This window comes from Aethalodelphis obliquidens, unplaced genomic scaffold (genome assembly GCF_003676395.1).
Source record: "Aethalodelphis obliquidens isolate GAN/ISIS:26980383/991018 unplaced genomic scaffold, ASM367639v1 scaffold22, whole genome shotgun sequence".
NCBI classification, from domain to species: domain Eukaryota; kingdom Metazoa; phylum Chordata; class Mammalia; order Artiodactyla; family Delphinidae; genus Aethalodelphis; species Aethalodelphis obliquidens.
This window is the reverse complement of record NW_020837966.1, coordinates 18,455,841-18,481,170: the sequence shown is the minus strand read 5'-3', so window position 1 is coordinate 18,481,170 and position 25,330 is coordinate 18,455,841. Positions and strand designations below refer to the sequence as shown.

Below are 25,330 nucleotides of genomic sequence, written 5' to 3'. Positions count from 1 at the left end.
TGGCCAGTGCCTTAAAATGATACTCAGCGATTTCTACATAATTAAACATTTAAAAAAAATTCAAATGTCATCTCATCACCCAAGAGCCATTTTTTTCTTTTCCCCTTCAGTGACCCTGTTCTGCTTGTGCCTAAAATCGAGAGTTTGCACATGGGTGTGTCGTCAGCACTGTCACTCTTCGGGGGGTGGGGGAGGGGGGAATAAGGCCTCGTGCTTAATGGTGATAGTGATACTTTCTTCCTGATACCTGGAGGAAAGAGCTCTTTGGGAAACGACCTCCTGCCCTAAAACATGTCCCTTTTTGAGGCTTTTGTGCACCTCGGTGTAATCTGTTCTAACCTTATGGTAGAAGCGATCCAGTTATACATTGTACATTATATTAAAACGAGATTATAGTTTGAGCATAAATCAGAGAGAGTAATTTGTTACTGTCAATCAGATGCAGAGTTTGGAATGGATGTTGGCCATTTTTCTTTCCCAGACATGATTTTGTTTACCGGTGACATTCTATGAATATCTTTACGTTTCGAGTGAGGGACTTTTTTTTTTTTTTTTTGGAGAGGGTGGTACATGTTTTCCATAGCTTATGTACCCATCATATTCATAAGTCACCTGAATGTTGACATGTCACAGTGTGTATCTAGAAAATTAACCAGGAGCAATCGCATTATAAAAGGTTGCATCCAGTGAAGATGCTGATGACAGTTTGGAGGGTGTCACGGGAAGAAATGTAAACTCCTTTGCAAGAGTGAGAACTTGCAGTCTTTTCCATTGGCTGAGCGGCAGCAAGAGAAAAGCAACATAATTGCCTTCATTGTCTACAGACATAACAGCGACATAAACAATAGCAATCTGGAGCTAACTGCCTTAGCTCCCTGTAGATGGATGATGTATTAATTTATATTTTTAAGTAAAAGCCCCACTTAAATCAAGAAGGAACGGCAGGTCCTTGGAGACAAGTGCCCAAATGTCCGGAATCGGGCATGTCTGTTGCAGTTTAGTCTCTCTAATTGGCTGCTGGTTGGCGGTCTTTGGAGACATGAGAAATAACTAAAGCAGGGCTCCTTCTGGAGAGACTCGCTTCCCTGGGCAGGTCATCAAGCCCACTTCTGGGGTGAGGGGCCTAAATTCTGTAGTCCTGCTCTTTCAGTGTGTTCTCCTCTAGCAACAGGGTCAGTTGGTTGAATCTCTTTAAGTTGTCGTTTCAGAATATGTTCTGGGTACTCCACGAAACGAATGGTTAAAAAGAAAGGAAATAAGTGTTCAAGGAAGGGCTGTTTAGAAGAAGATGGGGAATTGAATTAAGATTTTGGCCACTTGAGATTCCCTGGCGGTCCAGTGGTCAGGACTCCACGCTTCCACCGCAGGGGGCACACGTCCAATCCCTGGTCGGGGAACTAAGATCCTGCAGGCCGCACAGCACAGCCAACAACAAAAAAAAAAGAAAACAAGAAAAAGATTTTGACCCTCATAAGCAAGTTGATTTTTTTCAACCCATCAAACTGTTCATCCCTTGGTAGAGATAACTGACTTTATCTGGGGAGGTGTCTCGCTCTCAGTGTTGCTTAGAAATATGTGAGCCAGTGCCCGTGCCCTTTTTCTCGTGATTGCCAAGCAGCTCCGGCTGGAGCCGAGGACCACGTGGGCCCAGCACCGTGGCTGGTGTCTCCTCCTTGGCCATGCCATCCATCAAAGTGTGGGAATAACGTCCCGACAAGATGCTCCTTCTGACTCTGCGTTGAATACATCTTATCTACATTCTCAGCTCTGAATGGGCAGTAAAAGCTTTCACTTTCTTCTGCGTTCAAGGCTAGGGCTCAGCAGAACCAAATAAAATACATGATTTGAGTCCCAGGTGTGTTATTTGGTGGTTAGAGTTTGGTGTGGGATCATAGTAATCTGTTCTTAAGTACACAGCCAGCTGCACAATGGACTCATTTAGCAACTGACAGGTTTCTTAATATGTGGTGTTTGAACAAGGGCTGTATCTGTTGTGGGTGTTAGGATGTGGGCATCAAAAATATTTTTCAGTAGGGTATTTAGCATTTCCTTCACTCTTCCTTCAACATTAGCCCTTCCCCCCCCCCCAGGTATTCATTTTATATTATCATGGCCTCTCTTTTTCTGGAACTATTCAGTGTCTTGCTTCCCCTTGTGGCCCGTGGAGCTGGGTGTGTTTGATTCTTAGACAGGGAAAAGAAAAAACAAATCACTTGGCCTTTCTGAACTTCAGCTCCCTCCTCTGTAAAATGGGGATTGCAATTTCTGTTCACATTGTGACAACTGAATGAACCCCTGTGGCTGAGTAACCCATTCTAAATAAGCCTGCCCCTCAATCCAGATTTTTCTAAAGCTCCCGCAATCCAAACGTCCAAATGCTGCTGCTTTTATTTTTATTTTATTTATTTTTTGGCCTTTCTGACCCAGCCTTTCCAAAATGACCTGGCACTCATAGAACAAATGGCATTAACTAAGTCTTCTAAGTCACTGCACCTTGTAACATTTATATTGGATTCCAGCCATTGAAAGTTCCAGTTCTCACTGAATCCCAGACACAGGGCAGGTAGACAGGGACCACATGGAAAGGGATCTTTTTTTTTTTTAAGTTTTTTTTCCAAAATATTTATTTGTCTGCGCCAGGTCTTAGTCGAGGCACGCGGGATCTTCCTCGCGGCATGCGAACTCTTAGTGGCGGCCTGTAGGATGTGGTTCCCTGGCTAGGGACTGAGCCTGGGCCAAATAACCGAAATGCGTGGGGAGCGTTAACCAAAATGGCCTGGGCCTATAAAACTTATCCAGGTTTATCTCTGATGGTACATTTCCTTGCCTAGAAGTAGCCTCTGAGTCACCATGTCATGTTTGGAGAGAGGGTGGGAAGGGCTCCAGGTGGCCTCTGCTTTTGCTAAGCTACTTTGTCACCTCCCCCCTTCTCCAAACCATCAGTCCTCGAAACACCACCTCCCCAAGGGGCCTTCCCAGACCTCTCCTGATCCACTCATCTCCCCCTGCTCTGTGGTCTCATGGTGCTTAACGCCACCACCATGCAATTTAGTATTTGTGTAAGCACCGCATTGCATCACTCTCTAATTATTTTGTGTGAGGCTGGACTCCACAGCTGGGTCACAAGCTTCTGTAATGTTTGTTGTTTGCTTGTTTGGATGCTCCCAGAGACGATTCGCTTACAAACGGAGACCTGCAAAGGAGGTGGGCCAACTTGTAAAAGCATGCTTGAGTTTTATGGATGCCTCTGAAAGAAATGGTCTTTAAAAAAAAAAAAAAGAATTGCTTCTTTAAAGGGCACCCTGATGTTGTTCACAGACGTTAAATCTCTAATGAATTTTAATACCTTTGAAAAAAATGTGGATTTTTGAAATGAACATTTCTCCTCTCTCGCTGTGCCTTGGTTGGAGAGAACTTCCTATATTTTTATTTCCTGTCTTTGGGGCCCTGCCAGCCCCTACGGAAGGAGGGCCTTGTCTCTTTAAGAGTCAGAACTCTACTGATTCGTGGTACACTGGCAGATTTAAGGCCCCTCTCCCCAAAAAAGAATGCCTTGGTTCTCTGTTGAATATTCATGAGAGGGTGGGGTCACATTTTTGTGACCTGAAAAACTTCCATTAATAAATTTGTTTTCTGACACAAAAACACTTTAGGGTGGAGCTCGATCAGTGCTGCACCCATTTAACATCTGATCATAAGTTGACAGTCAACTGGCGCTTTTGTCTCTTTTGCTGGCGGATTAATGGGGGAATTGTCTGCTCCCGAGCTGACCTGATTGAAATTCAGGCATTTGCTTGATCGGAAGTACTATCAATATGCTTTCTGGTTTGTAGTAACCTGCGTTAACACCTCAAATGGAAAAATACTTTCAAGTAAAACTGAAATTAGTGGAGTAGGATTTGTGGCCTTTTTTTTTTTAATTGAGGGAAAATACGTAATCATTAATGTCACGACTACCTTTCCTCGAATATTTTTAAGAAAAATAATTTAAAAGTTAGAGTTTTGTTTGTTTGTTTTGTAAGTATAGGCCAAAAAGTTTTCCCCTAAATTGAACAAGGGTAAATTAGAGAAGTGATTCTAGAGCTGCCGAAAATGACTAAATTAACCTGGCACCGAAATCGGGCCAGTTGAGCCCACCAAGTTTACAATATTGGTGCCTTTTTTTTTTCTTCCTCACACTGTACTCAGCTTTAAACAGCATTAAGGAGCAGTGACTAATAGAGGTCATCTTCAAGTGCTCATGGAGAGTAGCCTGTGTTGATGTTGTTGTATAAATAAGAACGGAATTTAGAGAATTATTTCTTAGCGAAAGAGTGGCAGATGCTTGCTTCAGCAGCTGTCGTTCTAGAGGGCAAGGAGCTTGGTTCAGCAACGAGGTACGTTGGTTGTTATTTATTTCAACCCCCGTGTCGGGTTCGTTTTCCTCTGTGCGCACAAGCACACTCCGGCGAACCCGGCTCTTGGAAAGAAAAGGGGGGAAATAAAAGAGGCCAAGGCTGGGTTAAACCAGGGACGTGAAGCGAAAGTTCTCCCGCAAAGGCCGTTTTCGAGGAAGTTCTCCTGCGCTGCCTTTGAGCCCCGCATCCCCTTCCGATTCTAAACAGTTGCTCCGAGCAGTCGGGGTGTGCGCCGGACGCGCCGGTTCCCCTGCGTTGCCGCTCGGGTTGCTCTGAAAGGCCGGGACAACTCTTTGTCAGTTTCCAAGAGGAAACAAACACAGCCACCCCACCAAAAAGCCCCGACCCGGCAGCCCCGGCCGGAGGGAGAGATGCGCGCCGCGCCCGGCTTCCCAGACGTCAGCCGGAGGCGGGTCAAAGGGTTAACAGCAATTAAGCGGAGTTGCTCCCGAAACAAAAGCCGGGTTTCAGCAGAGCGTGATTTCACCTGCCGCGCGGAGGGGGGCCGGAGGGCGCGGGCGCGGGGCGCGGGCCGCGGAGCCCATTGTGTGGGGCGCGGCGCGGCGCGGGGTGTTTAGAGGCGGGTTGTGATTGGTGGAGCAGGGCGGGGCGGGTGGGCGCGGCGCGGCGCGTCTTGTCAGCCCGCGAGCCGGAGCGCCCCTGCGCGCGTGCAGTCCGCCTGCACGCCGAGGCCGCCGGACCCCACGCCCGGCCCGCGCGGGCGCCCTGAGCCGGCTCCGCGCGCCTGGCGGCTACATGGAGAGTGTCAGGTTGGTCCCTGTGATTGATCTTTGCCGTTCTGCTCTCCTTCCCCGGGCTCCGCGGTGCCAGCTTCCTGGGGCCTCGCTGGGGAAGGCAGGAGCGCCCGAGGGTTTCTAAGTTGAGTCTTTTGGAAAAAAAAAAAATAATAATAACCATCGCTGTTTATCAACTTGGGTGGGAGTTGCGCTCTGGAAGTGGAGGCGGGGGGAGGGAGTGGAGGGGTGGGAAGAAGCAGCTCCAGGCCTGTGGGTCCTGGAAGAGAGAGATTTCCCCCCCTCCCCGTTTCTCTCTTGCTCTCCCTTTTTTAAAATGTTCATGGGTGGGGTGTAGTTGAGAGTTGAAGGAAGTCCTGCTTGTGTTTTGCTCTCGCGCTCTCGCTCGCTCGCTCTTTTTTTTTTTTTTTTTTTTTCGTTTGCTACTGGTTTTCTGCCGTTCTGGCCTTCAGGCAGCCACTTTGGTAAAGCCCTCGCCATCACTCCATTCGGGGGACGTTTCTGGGGTGTGATTTATGTCACTTTCAGAGCGTGTGACATATACAAGGAGCCTTCCATCTCAGTGTAACCCGTGTGGATGTTTCTTTGCTGCTGATAGTTTGTTTCTATATCTGTCTAGGCTATTTTCAGCTTAGCTGTTCAAATTCAAGGAGTTCACACACAGTCACGGGGGGGGGGGAGGGGGACGAATAAAGCCGCACACAGAAAAGGGCAGGCTGGCGGAGGGACACTCAGGCAGGTTTGGACGTCTCAGCTGTGTTGTATTACTTTGCTGGTTAATTAAGTAGTGAGTGGGCTTTGGGTTCGGACGCGCAGCAGACTGAGGAATTGTCAGGGGGTGCTCCCATCCGAACCGGCTTTGAATGTAGCTACCTCAACTGTCAGAACTGCCTGAAAGACGGTCAGTGGAAACGAGACTTTCTTGGTTCCCCCCGCCCAAGTGTCGTGATGGGAAGGAGGGGACCTTTAGGAAGTGGGTGGTAAAGTTTTAGAGCAAAGTACATATAGACTCTTTCCTCTTTGGGATTAACTCCTTCAGGGCCTGCCGGTTCGGAGTAAAATATCTAATAATTTTATACTCTTGTCCACACAGACCAAATGTTCTAATCAAGCCAATTTAAAAATGCAAATCACCTAATTTCCATAGATTCCAACACTCTGAAAGTGACACGTTTGGGGGAAAAATTAAGCCTAATAACAGGAAATGTGACTCATACTATCAGTGACTAATCTGCTTAAGAAAAAAATAAGTTGCATTTATTTTATTAGGAAGTCAGTGTTAAAGAAGCCATTTTTTTTTAACTTCAAATCGAGTGAAGTTTTTATTTTAGAGGCGGCCTTTTTAATGCCCTTTTTTTTTTTTTTTCCATTTGTTTGTAATAGATTTTCCAAGAGGAATGCTCGGTCAGAGCTGGTTTATGTGGTAAAGTGTTCAAGCTAGCATGTCATTGTCAGAAACCTTAAACAGGATCACATTAAGATTCTAGTTTAGGATCTGTTGCTGTTATTGTTGTTTAAAAGAATACAAAGCTTTCTCGAATATTAAGACCCGTCACTAAGTAAACCGAATGAAGATTGAAGCACATTCTCCTAATTGGTGCCCTTCGCTTACATTGAAAAAAGGTCTACTTCTATTTACGTGATTCTTTGTAGCTGCCTGACACATTTCAGTGGAAAGTGTGTAAAAATGAAACCAAAATACAGACTGCCTACCCAGAGACACTGGCTGACTTACTCTAGGATGTGATAGAGCTGAACTGAAAACGGATTGGGCTGACACTTGATAATCAAAGTTGATTTATTGTTCATTAGTACTGCATTAGCCCTTTCAGGCAAGACAGTTATTTGTGTAGTGGCCTGTCAGGAGTAAGACTGTGAGCACCTGTCATTTCTAAGGCATGAGATAAGCAACCAGATATTAAGCTGATGCAAATAAAAATACGTTGGACTAGGTAAAGGACCACATGATCATAAATTTTTTCTTTAAAAGAAGAGAGAGCGATCTATAAGAAGAAATCTATTAACAATATATATATATTTTTTACTCTAGGGACTGCTTATAGTATGAAAGTAATGGGCTTTATGCTCTCTTATTTGCCTCCAGAACTTTCTTTTCTACCCATATGTGCAGCTCATTTGTTAACAAGTTGGTCAGTTAAGGAAATGAGGAGCGTAACATGTCAATTCTTTAATCTGAGTAATTCAAGAAAGGTAGGCTTCCCATTTGTGTTGTGTTTTTAAATAAACATATTTCATTAAATGAAACTCTCCTAAGCATGGGCTGATTATATGAAGATGTGATGACATCATAGCTAAGCTATGCTAATGTCGGATAATAATGTCAAGGGCAGTTTCTGCAACGTGTTTCACTCTCGATTTTCTTCTTCCCTCCCTGGAAGGGAATGATCTCATGACATACAATAGAAAACAACCTAAGTGTCAAAAGAAAACAAAATTAGTGAACTTTTGTCTGCAGCCATAGAAACGCGGATTAACTCATATTTTTCCAGAGGACGGAATGGAAACATTCTGCAAGAGGCTATATAGTGTATTGTCTTCTCTGAATTTTCATTTGACAGGGATTTTAGAGGCTGTGATCTTAATTAAATCTCAACTAGCTGAAGTAATGCATCTAAAGGCATGCAGTGTTGCGTAACCTTGCTCAGCTGGTAAACCATAAATTATCGGAAAGCTTGTGATAGGAGTGGTTGGCCTGAATTTTGTTTGTTTGTTTGTTTACAGTCAAATGTACTGTAAAAACAAAACCCTCACCATCACTGCCTTGTATTTGCAAGTTGACAGGAGCTGTCACTTGAAAGATAAACTCTTTCATGACGCTGACCAGCTCTGCAAACTTTTCAGCCAACCTCCACACAATTGCAAGAGACAGTGAAATTAAAATCCAGATTAATTAAAAGCAATGTGATTTCAGATTTATCTCAGCTGAGTAAGGTGGCAGAAGTGTGCTGGTGTTACAGGGTTTTACTGAGACAATCAGGAGACGGTAGTGTGACGAGCTTCTTAGCTTGAACTAAAATGTGAATAAAATTTGGCCAAGAAAAGGAGACTGAAGAAATTTATTTTACTCTGTGGCTTAGTTGTAGATGAACACCACTAAGGGGAAACTTAAAACTATCCTCTTAGGAGTTTGGCAAACAGAATAATGCGAGTCCACTGCAGGTAGTTCTTTGTGATTTATTAGCGAGGGATGAGGCAGCAACAGTTGACCAGAGAAGGTTGGAGTAAATAAATACATAGTGTCTGGTGTGTGTGTTATGTGTTAAAATGCATATGAATTTGATGACAAGGAGTTACAGTCATTTAATAGTTATTAACTAGTCCAGATCTTACAAATTCTACTAGTGCTTGTAAATACTAGGTTATTTACTTTCAGTGTCTTTTAAACAGATGTGTTTTTTTACTGCTGCATTTTTTGGTTCATATGTATGCTCTAGTAGAAGCAGCCATCTACACATAAAAATTGAGAAAGCTATCGTGTGATATATTGATTTTATATATCTTTGTACGTAAGATTTCGTATAAGACTAGGAGTTATGTTGCTGGTAAGCTGTAGCTCTCCGGGGGCAGAGAAAGACTATAGCTTCGTGTATACCTGCATGGCTGGGTTTGGGAACAGACATGAATTTGGTTTGGTTTTGATGAACGATTTCTGTTCTTGGCAATAGCATGAGATTTCTGGACATTGGTTTCAGTCATTTCAAAGTGTGCAGTACTTTTTTTTTTTTTCCCCCTCCTCAAAAATGGCATTCTAAATTCAGTTTTATTTACTCTTTTTTAAAAAGAGAAAACTCAGCTACCTCTTAGCTAAGCAGTCTTCTACAGATGCTGGGAACTTGAACTATCTGGAGAGACCTGAACTGGGCCTCTACTTGAGGACTGTTGGAATAATCTCTGAGTCTTTCTTCCTACCTGACAGCTGTTTGAAGAGAAATTAATTTAGAATGAGAGAAATAAATATTGAATACATGCACTGTGCCTCCTTTTCAAATCCGGTTGAAAGCAACGAATCAATGAAGTTGCTGGCTAAATGTGGGGGTGCACTTTTTTGGGATACCTTAGTATCATGTTTTAATTTTTAAGCTTTATCAGGCCCTTAAATCTGAAACATCATTGTTCAAATAACTGAGAACAAGGTAAATCAACAACATCAAAAAGGTCGGCTTCTGTGATTTCTCAAGGGCTTGTTATTTTGTACTTCCCAATTCTATTTGATGTCTTGACAAAACAAGATGACACAGGGGAGAATACATTAAATTTTGATTTTTTTCATCTAACCTGTTACTGTTGTGGCAGCTTAATTTCTTTTACTTTGTCCTGAAGATGGCTTTTTGTACAATTACTCTAATTGTCACACCGCTTCATGCGTGTGGGTCTTCATGGCTTTCCCATTAGCCTTGATTTTACTGGGCATTTTTGAACATGTTTTGGCCTTTATCACATGGGGAGCTTTGGGTCGGGCTTTGTCTCCATTAGAAATAAATCAGTGAATGGTGAGATTGTCAAAGAAGCAACTGATGCTTTCCCATTAGGATCTAATTTGCACCCCTTAGCCTAACTGTGATAGATAAGGTAAAGGTGTTGGAAATAGGCAGGAGAAACTACATAATTTGAGAAGCAGAAGTTATAATTCTGAAAAAAGGGGGAAAGAAAGGGTGATTGCACCCTCAGTCAGGCCTTAAAAATGTTGGAATGATCTAATTTTGGCCTACCTGCATGTTTAAATCCAACTAAAATCCCCCCTGTATCTCAGTAAATAGTAAAATATATATGTATATATATTAATTATATGTATACGATGTATATTTTTTCGTAGTTAAGCACCCTGTGATATTTTCTGTGCTGGTTAAAGCATGAAGAGCTGTCCATTTAATTCTTAGTCTTAGAAAAATGTTCGATGGGCAAAAGATCAACATTTAACTTTTCTTCATTTAACAGTATCCGTTGATCTCCAGCTGCATCTCCAAGTCGTCTTTCCTTATTCTAATCATCTGTGTGTGTCAAAGAGGATGGATACAGTTGCCTTCCCTTTCACTATTTTTGAATAATGCTTCAATGTAAGGGAGCTTATGTAGCCAAGGACTCTTCTTTTTCTCTTCAAGAGCTAAAGATCTGTGGGTAGAGTCTATTCTGAGGTACCTTCTTGGAATAATTCTCCCCTCCTCTTCTTTACAGTACTTAAAAGACGATTTTTGTTGTTGTTGTTCATATAAACTGTCAGAGCAGGTTTGATCCACGTGCACTAAGTTTTTTCCATCCCTCCTCCGAGAGAGAGACTGAGGAAGGAAGAGGGGGCATTTTTCTAGATAATAATAATAATAATAATAATAGTTGCTAGGTTGAAAAGATCAGGGCTTATTGGATGATTATTTTCACGTGTAGCTTCCACTGTTTCCTGTATTTAACAGTCACTAATGGGAGAAGCGTTTTAATTTATGTAAACTTTACATTTTTATGCAAATGAAGCTGATATTAGAGCTAAAACAGTTACGCTGGCGCCTAGTGGAGTAACCTTGTGTGGGGGGGGAAATGTGAGAGGAGAGCAGTGGAGCTCCCACAGATGCCCGTGCTGTAAACAAATATGAATTTATGCCACTTTTTACAATTTAGAGACAAAAGAAGAGCTCAGAGAGCGTTGCCAGGATTGCTTATTAGGCTTGATAACCTGAAATAACACCTGATTGGCAGGCAAGTCTTGGCCATACAATTCTTCCTGAAGGAAGGATAGCCTTTCTTGATAGAATGTAATAAACAAAATGATAAAAAATGAAATGCTAATTGCATTTTAAAGAGGTCTTTTTTTCCCCTAAAATTTTAATAGGTGGTTGTATTGTTACTGAGAGAACAGTTATGCTAATGACTGACTACTTAGATGATTTTGCATTAATATAATAACCATTACCTGCCTTAATGCTTTGTACAGTATTGTGGCAAAATAGCGAAGCCTAAAAGAGTTATACAAAAAAACAGAATTCTATAATGGAACAGAATTATACTTTCCACGTGAATAGCATGCTTTTTTTTTATTTTTTGAAGACTGAAATATTATGTCAGAAATGTATTTTCTTTCCTACTTTACATGGTATCTGTGGCTTTTTGGGTTTTTGTGTGTCTGTGTGTGTGTTTCTTCTTCTTCTTTCTGAACACCATGGGGAACAGATAGAAGCTTCCTAACTTTTTTGTTTGCCGATATATCAGTTGTATCCATTCGGTTATTAATTATGAAAACTGTTGTCTTTCATCGGGGGGGGCTTGCTGTTTATTTTCTTTTATACAGGTTCGCTTCCACGTGATCATATCAAATTTGACATAGATGTGTGTGTGTGTGTGTAGCCATTTTCTTTGGTTTTGTTTTGATGTTCTGGAGCATTCTAATTTAATTCATTTTGCTCTTATTTGATGAACCAAGTGACACTGCCTTACCTGGTCAGTTATCATTCAAACACAGCCCGAGGTCTAGAAGGGACTTAAGTTTCTTGGGACATCCACGAGGTGAATAACCAGAGATGAAAAGTAGTTTCTAAATTCTTAATCCAGAGAAATGGAAATACAGCAGTATTTAAAATGTTTTTATCTTCTCATTTGCATTATTTGTACACATAGCAATTATGAGAAGTGCTGAGGTCCAAAAATCTATGTGTGTTTATACCTGGCAGCATTTCCTTGGAGTTAACGTGCGTGTAAACTAAAGAGAAAGAAAAAGAAAGGATAACATGTTATTTTCAGTATTTATATTGTGTCATCTCCCCTCCCACCCAATTCCTCCAATTGTGTCCTAGATTAGAAATCAGTATTGTTTCTGTGGGTGTTTTTATTTGTTTGTTTGCTTTTTAGATTTTTTTCTTCCCCTTCCCCTTACCTACCTCTCCCTGTTGAGGATGGAGGAGAAAAATAAGCCATATTATTTTAATACTCTTCTAGCGTTCAGATGATATAAAGCCATTTGGAAGTAAAAGAAAACTGTATCAGGCAGAATTTACACAGCACTGGATGGGCTTTTCACAGCACTTATTGGTGCAGAGGACATCTCCCCAGTGGCTGGTAGGAAGGTAGCAGCAGGCCCACACCAGCAGCCGTGTCCCAATGGCCCCAGCACAGCTGTCCAGCTGCCATGTTGGCAGGTTTGTGTGCACCTGGGGTGGGCCACACCCAGTTGGTATCAGTCAGCAGTGTATCAACCAATTTTTTTTTTTTTAATTCATGACTTCCCCTTGAAACTCAACTAAAGAGTGTTAACTGTGTGTGTGTGTTTAAATTCAGTTTTGTATGCTAGCATTCTTTAAATGTCTGCCAGAAGTTTAATTTGAATTTCTGATCCTTGAAGGCAGCTAGACAGAATCATTCCCGTTCTTCATAAATTGCCTTCTATGATTCATTGTTAACTCATAAAACATACTCATTTCTATATACTCAAACAGTTAAGGTAGTTACAGTATCGGGGATACAGGTTTTTTTTTTTTTTTTTTTTTTTTTTGCATTATATTTAAATTGTCATTTGAGGAAGAAATGGAGCATTAGCTTGAACTCCTAGTTAAGGCATGAGCCCCGTACCACACAGAACCTCAGAAATTAATGTTTTTATCTAAAGGAGGGTAAAGGAGGTGCATGGAATTGGGGGGGGGAGTTTAGTTTCGACTGAATACTCTGAAAGAGGGGCTCATAAATATTAGAGTGCTGTAGTTAAAAACTCACATGACTGTTTGAAATACTATTGATTTAAACCACTGGCTAGATTTTATGAATCAGAGTGTAATTTCGAAGCCTTGGCCATATTTCTCAATGCTGAAGCACTCTCTCTTGTGTGCCTGTACCTGCTTTCCAGACATTCAACACAGGATTAAATGATAGTAGTTACAGTGATCAATAGGTTAAGACCAGTACAATCACTCTTGCCGCTAATGACCTCAGTAGTCATGGGCAATAAAGTGTGGGCTATAATAGCCTCTCGCTGGTACCGCCTGCCCTTTGATTCCCAGTATTAGGAGGGACTAGCTACATGAAAAAGTTAGACGTCGAGAGCTAAGGCAGTGGATATGTAGGCTATAATTCTTAACTATTTAAAGCCCCACACTGTGCTCAGATTTTTTTTTTTATTTTTTATTTTTCCTTTTCCCACCCCACAATGTTTTCTGGTTCATTTGGCTACGTTTGTGAAAGCTTTCCTTAACTGATTTTCCTGACACGTTGGAGGAGGAACTTTGGAAAAATCTTAGTTTTATTATGTTTATAAATGAAGCTCGAGCCCACTTTGGAAGCTCAGAGCGAACTTGTGTGAAAATGTGGTTTCAGAGAGGAAAAGCAAAGTTAAGGCCGTCAGGATCTAAGAGCCCACTTCTGATTATTCAGAGACTGGTCACCGGGCTGGAGGATTACTCAGGCTTCTCGCCCCTTTCCCTCCTTTGGCTGTGCCTGCTGCTGCTTTAAGCATCTGATTACTTGTCACCACCTCCGTCGAGATGTCCAAAGGGAAAAAGGAGAGGAGACTCAAGTTCGTTTTACTGTTCTGTAACATGACAACAAAAATTGAATAAATAACTCTGGGAAAAGGAGATTTAAACTGTTGACTGTATATGAGGGTTTAAAAATTAGCTGTGTATGTAAGTCCTTTTTTAAAACTTTTCAGATCTGTTTTATTGAAGCATAATTTACCTACATAAAATGCATTTGTTTTAAGTATACAGTCGGAAGAATTTTGGCAGTTGTATCCATCCTCTGTGACCACCACCCCAGCCAAGATAGATGGCATTTCCATCACCCCCAGAAGTTCTCTGGTGCCCTTCTCTTGCATAGGCTCTCCATAGTCCTTTTAAACATTATGAGCAAGAGATTGTTTCTATGATGGTTTCTGTTGTAACACTGTTAATTTCACGTTCATCATCAGCTTAGATCTTAACACCACCCTGTTCCTGTCTGTTTTCCTGTTCATCACCATCAGAAATTTGGCTCAAGAATATTTATATTGTACATCATCCAAGAAACGCAGGGGAAAAAAGAAACCTTAAACATGGTTCTTTTGTTTGCTTAATCAAACCTCCCTGTATGATGATGCAACTCTCAAGGAAAAGTAAACTTCTATTGTGATACGTTGGCTTTCGCAGCTCAAAAGATAGAGATTGGCACCCAATAGAGATTGAAAAATTCAAAAAGTTTCTGCTGTATGAAGACAGAGTCGACTAATTGGAATGAATTTCTAGGTGGTTAGATGTTTTGATCATGTCTTCTTGGTGTTTGTCCTAGATTAAATGCAAGTTCACTGTTCTAATCATTGGTGATATTTCGTGCTGCGACGTATCTTTTTAAAAGGATAATTTATCCACTCATATACATCTGTCCCTGTTTGCATATAAAAATATTCAGACATGCCCATCTGTTTAAAATTACAGTGTGTCTACATCTATGCTTAAAAGGCCACTGCAATAGGAAGAATTCATTGATGACCTTCCAGACTAGGGTTAATGAAAATTTTCAAATGTTCCAGCTAGTGTTTTCCAAACAATGTGAAACTTGTGCATAAACATCCCCACACACAAAACATGCCCGCAACAACGGTGGAGGCTGTTCACTGTACGTGAATCTGACCTTCAGGAACCTTTTTTAGTTCATCAAAATTAGTGATGCTGAGAAATCGGGACATCAGTGCATAATGACTGTGAAATTAGGAATGAGAGCTCGCTATGCAAATGACAGGACAAATCATGTGAAAAAGTCAAGATAAACTGCATATTAAGACATTATGTTACATAAAATTAATACTGCATTTCTCCCTTTTGCTTACTGCTCCCCTGAAAGATTTTTAAATTCTTTTATCTTCTAATCAGCTATTGTCTGCTGGGTTTTTTTTTTTTTTTTTTTTAAGTGGCACACAGGCAAAGTGCAAAACATGTTATTACCTTTTATTGTAATACATGAGATGACAGCAGATCCTTTTTAACAAAGTATATCCTTTACTGCTTCTCGCTTCTTGCTGTCACATGTTTGATTAGAAACCAAAGAAAAGTAAGGTGGTTAAATATTACTGTTAGAAGACATACAGGTTTTGTCTTTTCTTTCATTGTTTTTTTTTTTTTTTCCCCTTTCCTTATCTTTTTATTTGGTGTGTGTGGGGGGGTTAATTTTTCATGAAATAGTCTTCTTGTATTACGGGGCCTGACAAAATGGTTCTCGTGTAGTCTGCAAATTAAACACAAGTGCAGTGATTATTTTGAATAGCTAAATTACATTCTAGAAAGCTTGCAGAATTCATAGCATTGTCATTAGGTATCCGCTTGAATACAATTTGTGTAACCTTGGCCAAGACAGCCTGTCATTTTAATGTCAGTGTTTTATCTGAACAAGACATCATCCTTTCAGATACAGCGTGCAGGTTCCTTGCAGAGATGCCCGTGCAGAAACGTGTTAACAGTTGCAAATATGAAATGCTATCAAGTTCATCACTGTAGCTGTTTGTCACTGAAATGTCATGGAAAGCAGCTTTTAATGGTATCGCACATAATATGAAAGAATTGAGACATCTGTGTGCTGGGTGAATAAGGAAGGCTAAAAGGCATCAGAGGAAGGGTCTGTGCTGAAGTTCGGAAGGTGCATTCAAGGTTCAGCTGTCCACAAGACTCAGCGTTCATTGATTGTTCTTAAAACCACTGTCCACAGAGGAAGGGGATCGTATTAGCTCCAGCCGGGAAAATACTGGTTCCTGTTTGCCTTCTTCCCTAAAACAAAATTCACATTGGCGTTAACGTGCTACATCTCACTATGACCAAAGACTCATTCTTATTAAGAAACTGAGATCATACTAACCTCACTCCAGGTAGCATTTATTAAGCCTTTACTCCTTGTTCGTTTACCAGACCATCGGGAGCCCTTGTCAGCGGCTACAGGGTTTTCTTTTATTTTTCTTTATTTAAAATCAGTGTGCCTGATAGATTAAATAGGGTTTGTGGCTGCATCCCCTCTGGATAGATGCCCTGCACTTGGGAAATTGGCCAGTCCTGGAAGCAGGCTGATGCCGGTCAGTCCCTGGACCCGGAAGGCTGAGTGCTGCGGGCGTGCAATTTCCTGGCTTCCTATTTATCCTTCGTTAACGTTCTAGGTTCCCGTGTCAGTGGCTATGATGACACCTCAAGTTATCACTCCCCAGCAAATGCAGCAGATCCTCCAGCAACAAGTGCTGAGCCCTCAGCAGCTCCAGGTTCTCCTCCAGCAGCAGCAGGCCCTCATGCTTCAGCAGGTAATGGTCCTTCCTCCTCCCCCAGCATCCCGTGGCCCCTTGGGGCCCGTCCCTCCTCTCAGGATTCCCCTCACCTGAGCAGCTCCTTTGCCCGTCGAAGAAGCGTAAGCAGAGCAGGGAGGGTGGGGCAGGACGCAGCATCGGTCCCTGGGTGATCGGTTGCATTAGCATCTCTGAAAGAGAGGGACCCTGCCAAAGCCACGAGGGTTTGGGCCTGGAGAGTACCCCATGGACTGAGATTAAGGCTGTAATTGGACTTGGTAGAAATAAGATCTTTTAGGCTTAGGGGGCTTTGCGCTCTTTTATTTGGAAAGCCAGAGGCTTCTAAATGGTGTGAATCAAAGCAAAACAGGGAGCACGTCAGGAGCAGGTTTAAATGTGACAGCTCTTGAAGTCCCCATCTCCACTCAGAAGCTTACAGAAGTTTTCTTTTAAACATCAAGAAACGTCTTGGAGTTGGTTAATTGTCAGGTGTAGAGTTGATTTTACCTCTTCCGTGTTTGCCGATGCTGAAGCGAACTTCCGGTGCCATTGTGCCGTGGGGGCCTCATCGTCGGACTTGATGGACACCTGAACCAAATAGAGGAGACTCGGGACCATAGGGATGGGAGCTGCTGGGGTGAGGCCGTGGGGACAGGACAGCAGAGGATGCTCCCCACGCAGTTGACGTAGACACTGAACACAGGTCCCCATCACCGCCCGAGCCTATCACTTAGCAAGCATGGACGCGATTTGCGGTAGAGATGCACCAGACTCCCTCCGCAAGGGCGCTCTGGCTTTGTTGTACAATCAAAGGTCATCCCTTGCCTTCTTTTAATTAGTTTGTGTAGAAAATGGTATGTTTCTCATCAGTTCATTTTGGAGATTACTTTTCAAACAATAATGCCAAGAAGAGTCAGCGTGCGCTGAAATTTATTGTCGGGTTTCAGACTAAAGGTCAGGCCGTTACAGATAAAAGGGCGCCATTTTTCAAGACGCAGCGTGTATATGGCGCCGAAAGGGACAGTGGCTTTGGCGCTACCCTCTGTTACTTACCGTCCTCTCTTTCCTTTGTAGCAGCAGCTTCAAGAGTTTTATAAAAAACAACAGGAACAGTTGCAGCTTCAACTTTTACAACAACATGCTGGAAAACAGCCTAAAGAGGTACCGACAATACATATTTTACTTTCAAACCGCAGATCCCAGAGGACTCTCTCGTGGCGATTAAACTGTCATTCATCTCTTAAATGATTGCACAACTGAGCCGACTCTATCGGTTCTCAGCCTTCAGACCGAGAGTTATTGTCCTGTTTTCTTTCAGAGTTTTCTGGGTTCCATTTGCCGGCTGCCACGTATTTTATAACACCACCCCAGGTGTACCTCATGTGGGCACTGGGAAGAGGGATCGTGGCAGAAACTTTAGGGCTGCTTTTGCAAACTGGTACCGCTGAGGTCCAGGATCTACCTGGGAGAGGTGAGGTGCACTCAGGGAAATTATACTTGGTCGCACACTTGGTTCCCCACCCCCCTCCCAGCTCAGAGAGCTTGAGTAGGTGGTGATGGCCTTTGCCTTTGGAAGAAGAATCTCTTACCCCAAAAGTCAGAGCGAGATTCGAAACACCCCGATCTCTGTTGAACCTCTTCCTGCAAGTTGCACGGGTCGTAACTGCTAAAGGCAGGCTTGGACTGTTTGTGTTTTCCCGAGAAGAGCTCGCGTATCGCAATGGCTTCTACGTACACGGTCCTTTGTAAGTGCCCGTAGTGATCACACGTGCCCACCACCCAGTTAGGTGACAGTATTCACTCCATAAGAGGGAAGGCCTTCCCAGGGAGGGCTTCTGTCCCACCTTCTACGCAGTTCCATGTGGCTGAGGCTCAGTCAGATGGGGGAGTATCTCTGGGCATGTGTGCACTATCGTGACATCTTTCTGCCCATTCCAAAGTTATCCGCTGTCACTTATCTCCTCGTGTTTTCACGGTGGACTCAAATTCTTTCCATTTGAGTGTTCTCCTTGGAATGACAATTCGGAGTTTGATAAACAGGTCCGAATCCCGCTGAACAGCTTCTGTGCTGACCCAGAGGAGGCAGCCACTTGCGTTAGTTTACAGGGAGTCCCATCAGGTGACCCCACCCCCCCCCCCCCCACCCCTGTCCCTCGCAGGGGCCCGGATGCTGAGCTCAGGTGCCGGGAAGCGCTCGTTTTACATCCTGGGAAGGAGCCAGCCGTTCTCACTTTGCCGTCTCCTCCCTCTGCACAAATTGGGTACATTTTCCGTGCCCTGCCAAGTTTTCATCCTGGAGTCCTGTTTAGCAGCTTGGGTGGAAACCCCTGCAGAGTAGGGGCAGTTTGGGGGTGAAGGGGAGGAGGCGTTTTAATGAAACTGCTGACACAACCTTAAGTACGGTGGCGCGCTACCGGGTGCTGCTATAATAAAAAAGGGAACAGATTAAAAAGTGTCTAAAATGTAAATCTAAAGGACTAACAGTAATTAAAATGGAAATGGCACAGGGAGGGAAGGCATGTAATTGTGAGATATCACTGTGCAGAAGGCTCTCAGCTTTGTTTTGCTGGCTGTTTTTCTAATTCAGTAGGGCTTACTCATCAGTGGCAGTTCAATGCGCGTTAATGACTCTGGGATTGCAGGCATCACTCTGGACAAAGAAATGATTATTGTGCGGTCAAAAGAAGTTCAAAGACAAGAAGGGAATTTCAGTTTTTTCCTTAGAGATCCACATTCAAGAGCATATAAATTAAGCCAAATGTTAAAAACCACAGTCTGAAAGCTGACTTCAAAGTCACAACTCTCTAATTAATGAACTGCGAGCTTCAGTTTGGACAAGTTGTGGTTTGATGCGCCCATAAATCAACATGACAGGCCTGTTTCACAGTCTCAGACAGTGCTCGTCACTGAGTCACATCAGATGTAAACACAGCAGAAAAAAGAAGGGATATGAAGGAGGTGCAATTGATCAACAGAATTGGTAAAAACCCACTTTTGAAGCACATTATGCATGATCACAGGAAATGGTTACAGCCTCAAGAGGTTTCCCCTTCTGCTGTTGCTTTTTTGAATCAGATTTCTAACAGCCTTCAAAAGGGAGAATAAGAATTATGGAGTTTCTCCCCTGTGGCTCACAGGCAATAACCCCCTGTTGTTATTTTGTGCTTCTTTCTTTTCAAAGGCATCAAAATTTAGTTTTTTAAAGATCTTTAACTCTATATTTGAAGACAAACAAAAAAGGGCCGCACTGTCATTCTTATCAGTTACCGGGGATTATGTTTTTCCTTTCTGTTGCCACTTCTTATTAACCTCTTATTTGGTCTGTTAGACATAGTTTGGAATGCACGTCTGCATGCTGGGAGAACATGAAAGTTCAGATGAGCTCAGAGGGCACATAAAGAAATATGAAGCCGAAAGTTCCACAGCAGAAGGAAGGATAAAAGTTAACTCTCCCAAATTGCTGCTGTCAGAAAGGGGGCATCTCGGGCGCTCAAAGGCGATGATGGTGTCAGAATTTGGGAAGGGAGTTGCCGGGAGAAGGGGGAATACTTTGTATCTGAACCCAGGGGAAGGTGGTTACACTGTAGTAGCGTTTGGCATCTCCAGGACACTGCGTTTGTCGTGGTCACCCTTTGCCATCCCTTTCGAAAGGCAGAGATGACGTTGCCTTCACATCCTGAAGGGTGGGTAGACCCAGACGCGCGGGCACGTCTCCTTGGATTCTAGCGGTGTGTTCACAGTGCCACTGGATGTGGCCGAGACCTGTTGTAACAATGATGAGGAGAGCCCTGTTCCCCGAAGGTAAGCGGGGAGCCTCCTGAAATTACCATGCAGGTGGTGGGCCTTGTGTGCTGCCATGCAGTAGAGTCACATGGTAGCAATTTCATGATGTGGACTGGTGGTTAGGATTTTAACAAGGTCTGAACTCGGATGTTGACAGATGGAACAAGTATATTAATTTACTGAATCCCCAGTCATTAGTGGCTCATAATTTTTGAATCGGCAGCCCTCCCCCTCCCCCGCCCTTTCCCCTCTTTTGATCGCCTCTGCAGTAAGTCACTTGATCCTGGGCCAGAGCAACATACTTTAGTCTCTTTTTTTTTTTTTTCCCTAAAGTTGCCTTGAGATGTTTCCTTGAGAAAGTCAGGCCCCACGTTGAGTTTAGACCTAAGACCTTCCTTGGGAGGTGGGTGCTCTGTAGCCCCAGTACAGCTGGGATTTAGGTGTGACGGCTCATGACTCTTGGACGGGACGGGTGTGGAAAAGAGAAGGCAGAATTGATTTTAAGTCGAGCCACAAAAAAAGATCCCATCCTGTGTGGGTGAGGTAGGCTAAGTTGATTGTTTTAAATGGGCCGTTTGTCCTGGGCAGTTATGACAGTTTATGTTAGGCAGTAGGCAGGAGCGAAGAAAGGAAAACAGACCTTTGACTGCAGCGCCAGGGAGGGGATTCGAAATGCAAGGTTTATCAGGGCATTTTAGCATTTTAACACCGACTACTGACCTGTCCAGGGGACTGCACGGAGACCTTTTTTGTATGCATTCAATTGTGAGAAGTAAACAAACGGGCTCGTATCCTGTGTTTGGTAACTGGGTGGGGAGCACAGTTTGGCAACCAGTGTTGCTTTTAAATTCTTTCTTCGGACAATGGGCCTTGTATACTTTTATATCCTGACTTTTCAAACGCGGACAGCTCTCATGAGCTTTTCCTAGGGATGGCCACAGAGACAACAGAACAGCCATCAGTCATTTTATATAAATACACAATTTCTAAACATTTCATTTACAGTAAGATGGGAAACACTCTCCCCAAAGTCCAGCACCCTCCCTGCCCCATGATTTTCTACTTCAACAAGAGCTAACTCCCTGATCTTTTGTTGTATCAATGTTATTTTTCTTCTCTTCCTTCCCTCACCCGTTTTTTTAAACGTCGTGAATTAGTGTCTGTTGAAGAAGTGAAAAAATCATTTGGACATGAATATAACTATCATTGGCTCTTACATTAATGTGTGAGAACTTGGGAAGGGGTGAAAACAATTGGGTCATTTTATGCATGCTGTTCTTCAAATGAAAGCACTGGCTTTTCATTTAAATTTACTTAAATTTTTGTTGTCAGTGGTATAGAATTTGTTTTTTGGAGTGAAGCGCAATTAACTTTCTCAGTGGCATGGTAGTAAGTCTGAAATTGCTTGCTAATATGAGAATGATGGTTTTTACTGTAAAATAAACTACATGGAGCCCAAAAGGAAACCACCATTTTTCTCCTCCTTTGAACTTTACATCAGAAGGTCTTGATACATATACCATTTTATGGATGTATCAGATCAAGGTCATGTGTTAGGTTAAGTGAATGCAGTTGTTTGTAAAGTGTAGTTATGAGAAGCTCTGTGAAAGAGTTGTATTGTCCTCTTGGTTGTGAACGTGTCTGATGTTTTGAATAATACTCAGAATTAGGAGAACGTATCTTGTTCTTTTCTTAAAGAACCTTTTTCTTTCTTTTCTTTTTTTTTTTTTTTCCTGGCTCCAGAACTCCCTTCCCAAAGAAGGGTTAATTTCCCTTTCATAATTGTTAGCCATAATGTGGCTAAGACCTCCACCTCGATTTGATTCCTAGCAGATTAAGGATATTAGATAATTTCCTTCTATTTATTGTAATACTGCACTGTATTATCTTTCTATCACTCAGATAATTACTGAGGAAATCTACATTAATTTTTTTGGCTGGAGCGAGACCTGCTAAACACAGGAATGATGTATTGATGTTTTACACAACAAAAGTTTTCCTCCTGTCATTGTCCGATCAACAGAAAGATATTTATCATTTCGCAAAGCCCCTTCTTTGCAAGAACAAAGCGGGCGGGGAGGCAGACCTCGGGGTTTCTGAAACTCAAGCCAAGCGAAGGCATCTGAAGCTTAAAGTGTCCTTCATGTTAAACACTCACAGCCGAGTACGATGTTGTTTGCTAAATTATGAATGTGTGTAATTAAAATCTAGTGGCTGTTTCTATGAAAGATTTACAATGTTATTTCATCGTTTGTCATGGCTAATTAACAATATTAGATGAAGTTTTTCTTCTTCAAAGGTCTGATTTTTTCTCATTTATTTATGTCAGAAGTGATAAACAGAGTAGTTAAAAGCTTCTCCCCGTGCAGGCGGGATGGAGGCAACTTGTCCCTTCACACCTCGGAGGTTCAGGGTTCAAATCCCTCCAGACCCGGAGTGGTATATAGCCTGCCTGCTGCTCCTGTGTCTACTTAGAAATTTCAGAGTCTAGAAGTCTACATCTTGGCTAGAAGAACTCAGGCCTTTCAAACCATAGGAAAAGCTGCCTTGATTGTCAAATTATTTTCCTATGGGAGCCGGCAGCAGAAAGGGCCCACACCCAGCCCCTCGCTTCTCCTCAGAGGTGATGTGTTCTGTCCCTTTGAAAGCAGCCTTGACCCCGAGCCCTCCGAGAAACTTTAGTGAACGCTCTCAGTCCCGGCTGGTGACAGTGTGTTTGGAAATGTCCATACGTTTCACCTTCCCCCAGCAGTGGCCATCTCATTTTTTTTTTTTTTTTTCTTCCTGATTTCTTCCAGCAACAGCAGGTGGCTACCCAGCAGTTGGCTTTCCAGCAGCAACTTTTACAGATGCAGCAGCTACAGCAGCAACACCTTCTGTCTTTGCAGCGCCAAGGCCTTCTAACAATCCAGCCGGGGCAGCCTGCCCTTCCCCTCCAACCCCTTGCTCAAGGTAAGCGTCGATGATGGTTACAGAAGGCGCTGCTCTCTCTCGAGACTCTGGGGCGGCGGAGGGGGTGGGGTCGTCTTCTTCCAGCTCATCGTGAAGGAGATTGTCCGTTTAAAACACGCCGATGCACACTCAGAGGCAAAGCCGGATCAGGTAACAGTGATGGACGTTTCCAGGAGCCAGAGCGCTCGTCGGTGCCAAAAGGAGGACCTAGGGTGATCAGGAGGCTTACAGGATCAGAATGCTGCACGTTCTTAGAGTAAGAGAAGGCAGTGCCGCTGTGACTGAGGGAGCATTTTAATCAGATCTTCTCGCGTTTTCAGTTTGGAATCACAGATGCATTTTCTTGAAGGCTTCTGTTAGTCATTTTAAGATGTGTTGTACATCCTGTAACTTGCTCTGTGTTAAATCGTAGTAATGCTTTAGAAATGCCACTTTTTAATATCTAAGGAGAAACTCAGGTTTCTTTTTCTGTAAACGGTGATGATTCATCTCTTGCTGTTACAAAAGCCAAGGTTGTTTTCTGTTGGGTTCTCCCTTTTCTTTCTTTTTGTATTCACCTGACTGTTGGTTTTTTGAGCCAGTTGGTTCTGTACCCGTCAGAACAGGCAGCCTGTCCATCTCCAGCTCTCTTTCGAAAACCGGAGCCCTTTGAAAAGGAAACAAGATTTCATGGATTTAAACATTTCTTTGGAAGAGCCACTGACGTGTTCTTCCAATGGGTGTTGGACGTCAGAAAGAAATGAGTACTCTAGCTGTTTATAGGACGTCCTCTGGGTTTAAGCAACTCTAACTTTCATGTGTGTAATGTGATACACAAATGGATTATTCAGAACCAGCAAGAAGGAAAGGCAGGAAGGAAAGAAGAGTCATGCCGTGTTTTGAAATACAATTCCTCCATCCCGTATGGGGTGTGGTAGATTTCATTTACCTCCTCAAGGCCCATGATAGACTCGGATGTATGTGTATATGTGCCTTCAAGGCTGGTAGCTGAAGCCTTTGGTATCTTGGATCCAGTTTCATTATGAAAAGGTTCAGAATATGGAACGTCTTTCTCCCCTCATGGTGCTGAAGGCGTGGCCACGTGTTCAGTAACTTTTGGTGTCAAGCGGAGCCGGTGAGGCTTGTGTGCGTGGAATCTTGATTCTCGAACTGAGTCAGCCACACCCAACTTCTGTCCCTCCTGGGGTTCTTTGGGTTTTGTTTATGTTTTTAGTGTTGAGACCAGGGCTTTTTCCTCCTTTAACTTCCCTCTTGCCTCCCCTCCCCCTTCTGCCATTACTGCTCATCCGCGCCATATATAATCGGCATCTCCGTTGCTGTCAAAATAGAAGATTTGGTAACTGAGCAGTGCCGGGTGGGGTGGGGGTGGGGGAGCACACACGGGCTAATGCATTTTTGTGCTTGCGAAATGTTACAACGTGCATTAATTACACCTTTGGGTTTATTGTTGGCAACATCACCGGCTGGGCTGACACACCCACTGGACTCGGCGTCCACCTCTCTCATCTTTTCCCACTGCTCCTATACTATTAAGTTTGTGCACTAAGGTTCATTGTTATAGTACATCAGTAAGCTGTCCAAAAGAGGGCAATTGGGCAGTGACAAGACAAGCTCATGTGTAACGTGAAAGAAATGAATGTGGTGATGCATGAAGTGTAATCTCTGCAGTAACATATCAGAGACACCGGTTGGTAATTTACTAGTCATGGCATTGATGGATACGCTTAGCAGTCTGCTCTAACTCTTAGCCCCCGTGACATTAAGACGACGCATATTTACAGTCTAGGGTGGTGCCTTTGTGTGCGCCCGGGATGCATAAACGCAAATATAGATATTTCTCCCAGTGAAGTGAACCACCAGCGTCATTGCCATCTCTCTTGGAATCAGGAGGCTGGTTTTGTCTCCTCTAACCCCTCGCCCAAAGTGACTGGAGAATTCAGTCATGTTGGACTACAACACAGGTTTTTTTTTTTTATCAGAGAGATGATGGCTTAAAACTGATGTCATTATGAGGTTTAAATCAACTTTCTGCCTGCTTGAACGTGGTCACCTGGCTCTGGAGGTACAAGGACAAAAAAAGGTTGATCAGCTCTGTCTTGGAGCCAGTGATACCTGGGGTTGTAAAATTGAGTTCCGTGAACGGTAATCTGTCAGCTGTCCCCGCAACATACATTTTTTAAACCTGTGTCTGCATTTTCCTTTATAATGAAGGGGCCAGT

The 25,330-nt window shown here is 43.1% G+C and overlaps 1 protein-coding gene across 7 annotated transcripts in view; it reads left to right on the top strand.

Annotated features, from left to right (window-relative positions):
* Positions 1-25,330, top strand: part of FOXP1 (forkhead box P1) — a 597,337-nt gene that overhangs the window by 484,501 nt on the left and 87,506 nt on the right. For 5 of the 7 annotated variants that reach the window (XM_027121389.1, XM_027121386.1, XM_027121387.1 and 2 more), the window contains 3 exons: positions 16,257-16,394; positions 17,451-17,537; positions 22,958-23,111. In XM_027121389.1, the coding sequence (XP_026977190.1) occupies positions 16,257-16,394; positions 17,451-17,537; positions 22,958-23,111 (379 nt within the window). Of the gene's footprint in view, positions 1-5,045; positions 5,168-16,256; positions 16,395-17,450; positions 17,538-22,957; positions 23,112-25,330 lie in introns of those variants that run through there. The other 2 variants (XM_027121391.1, XM_027121390.1) reach the window with 2 other exon arrangements.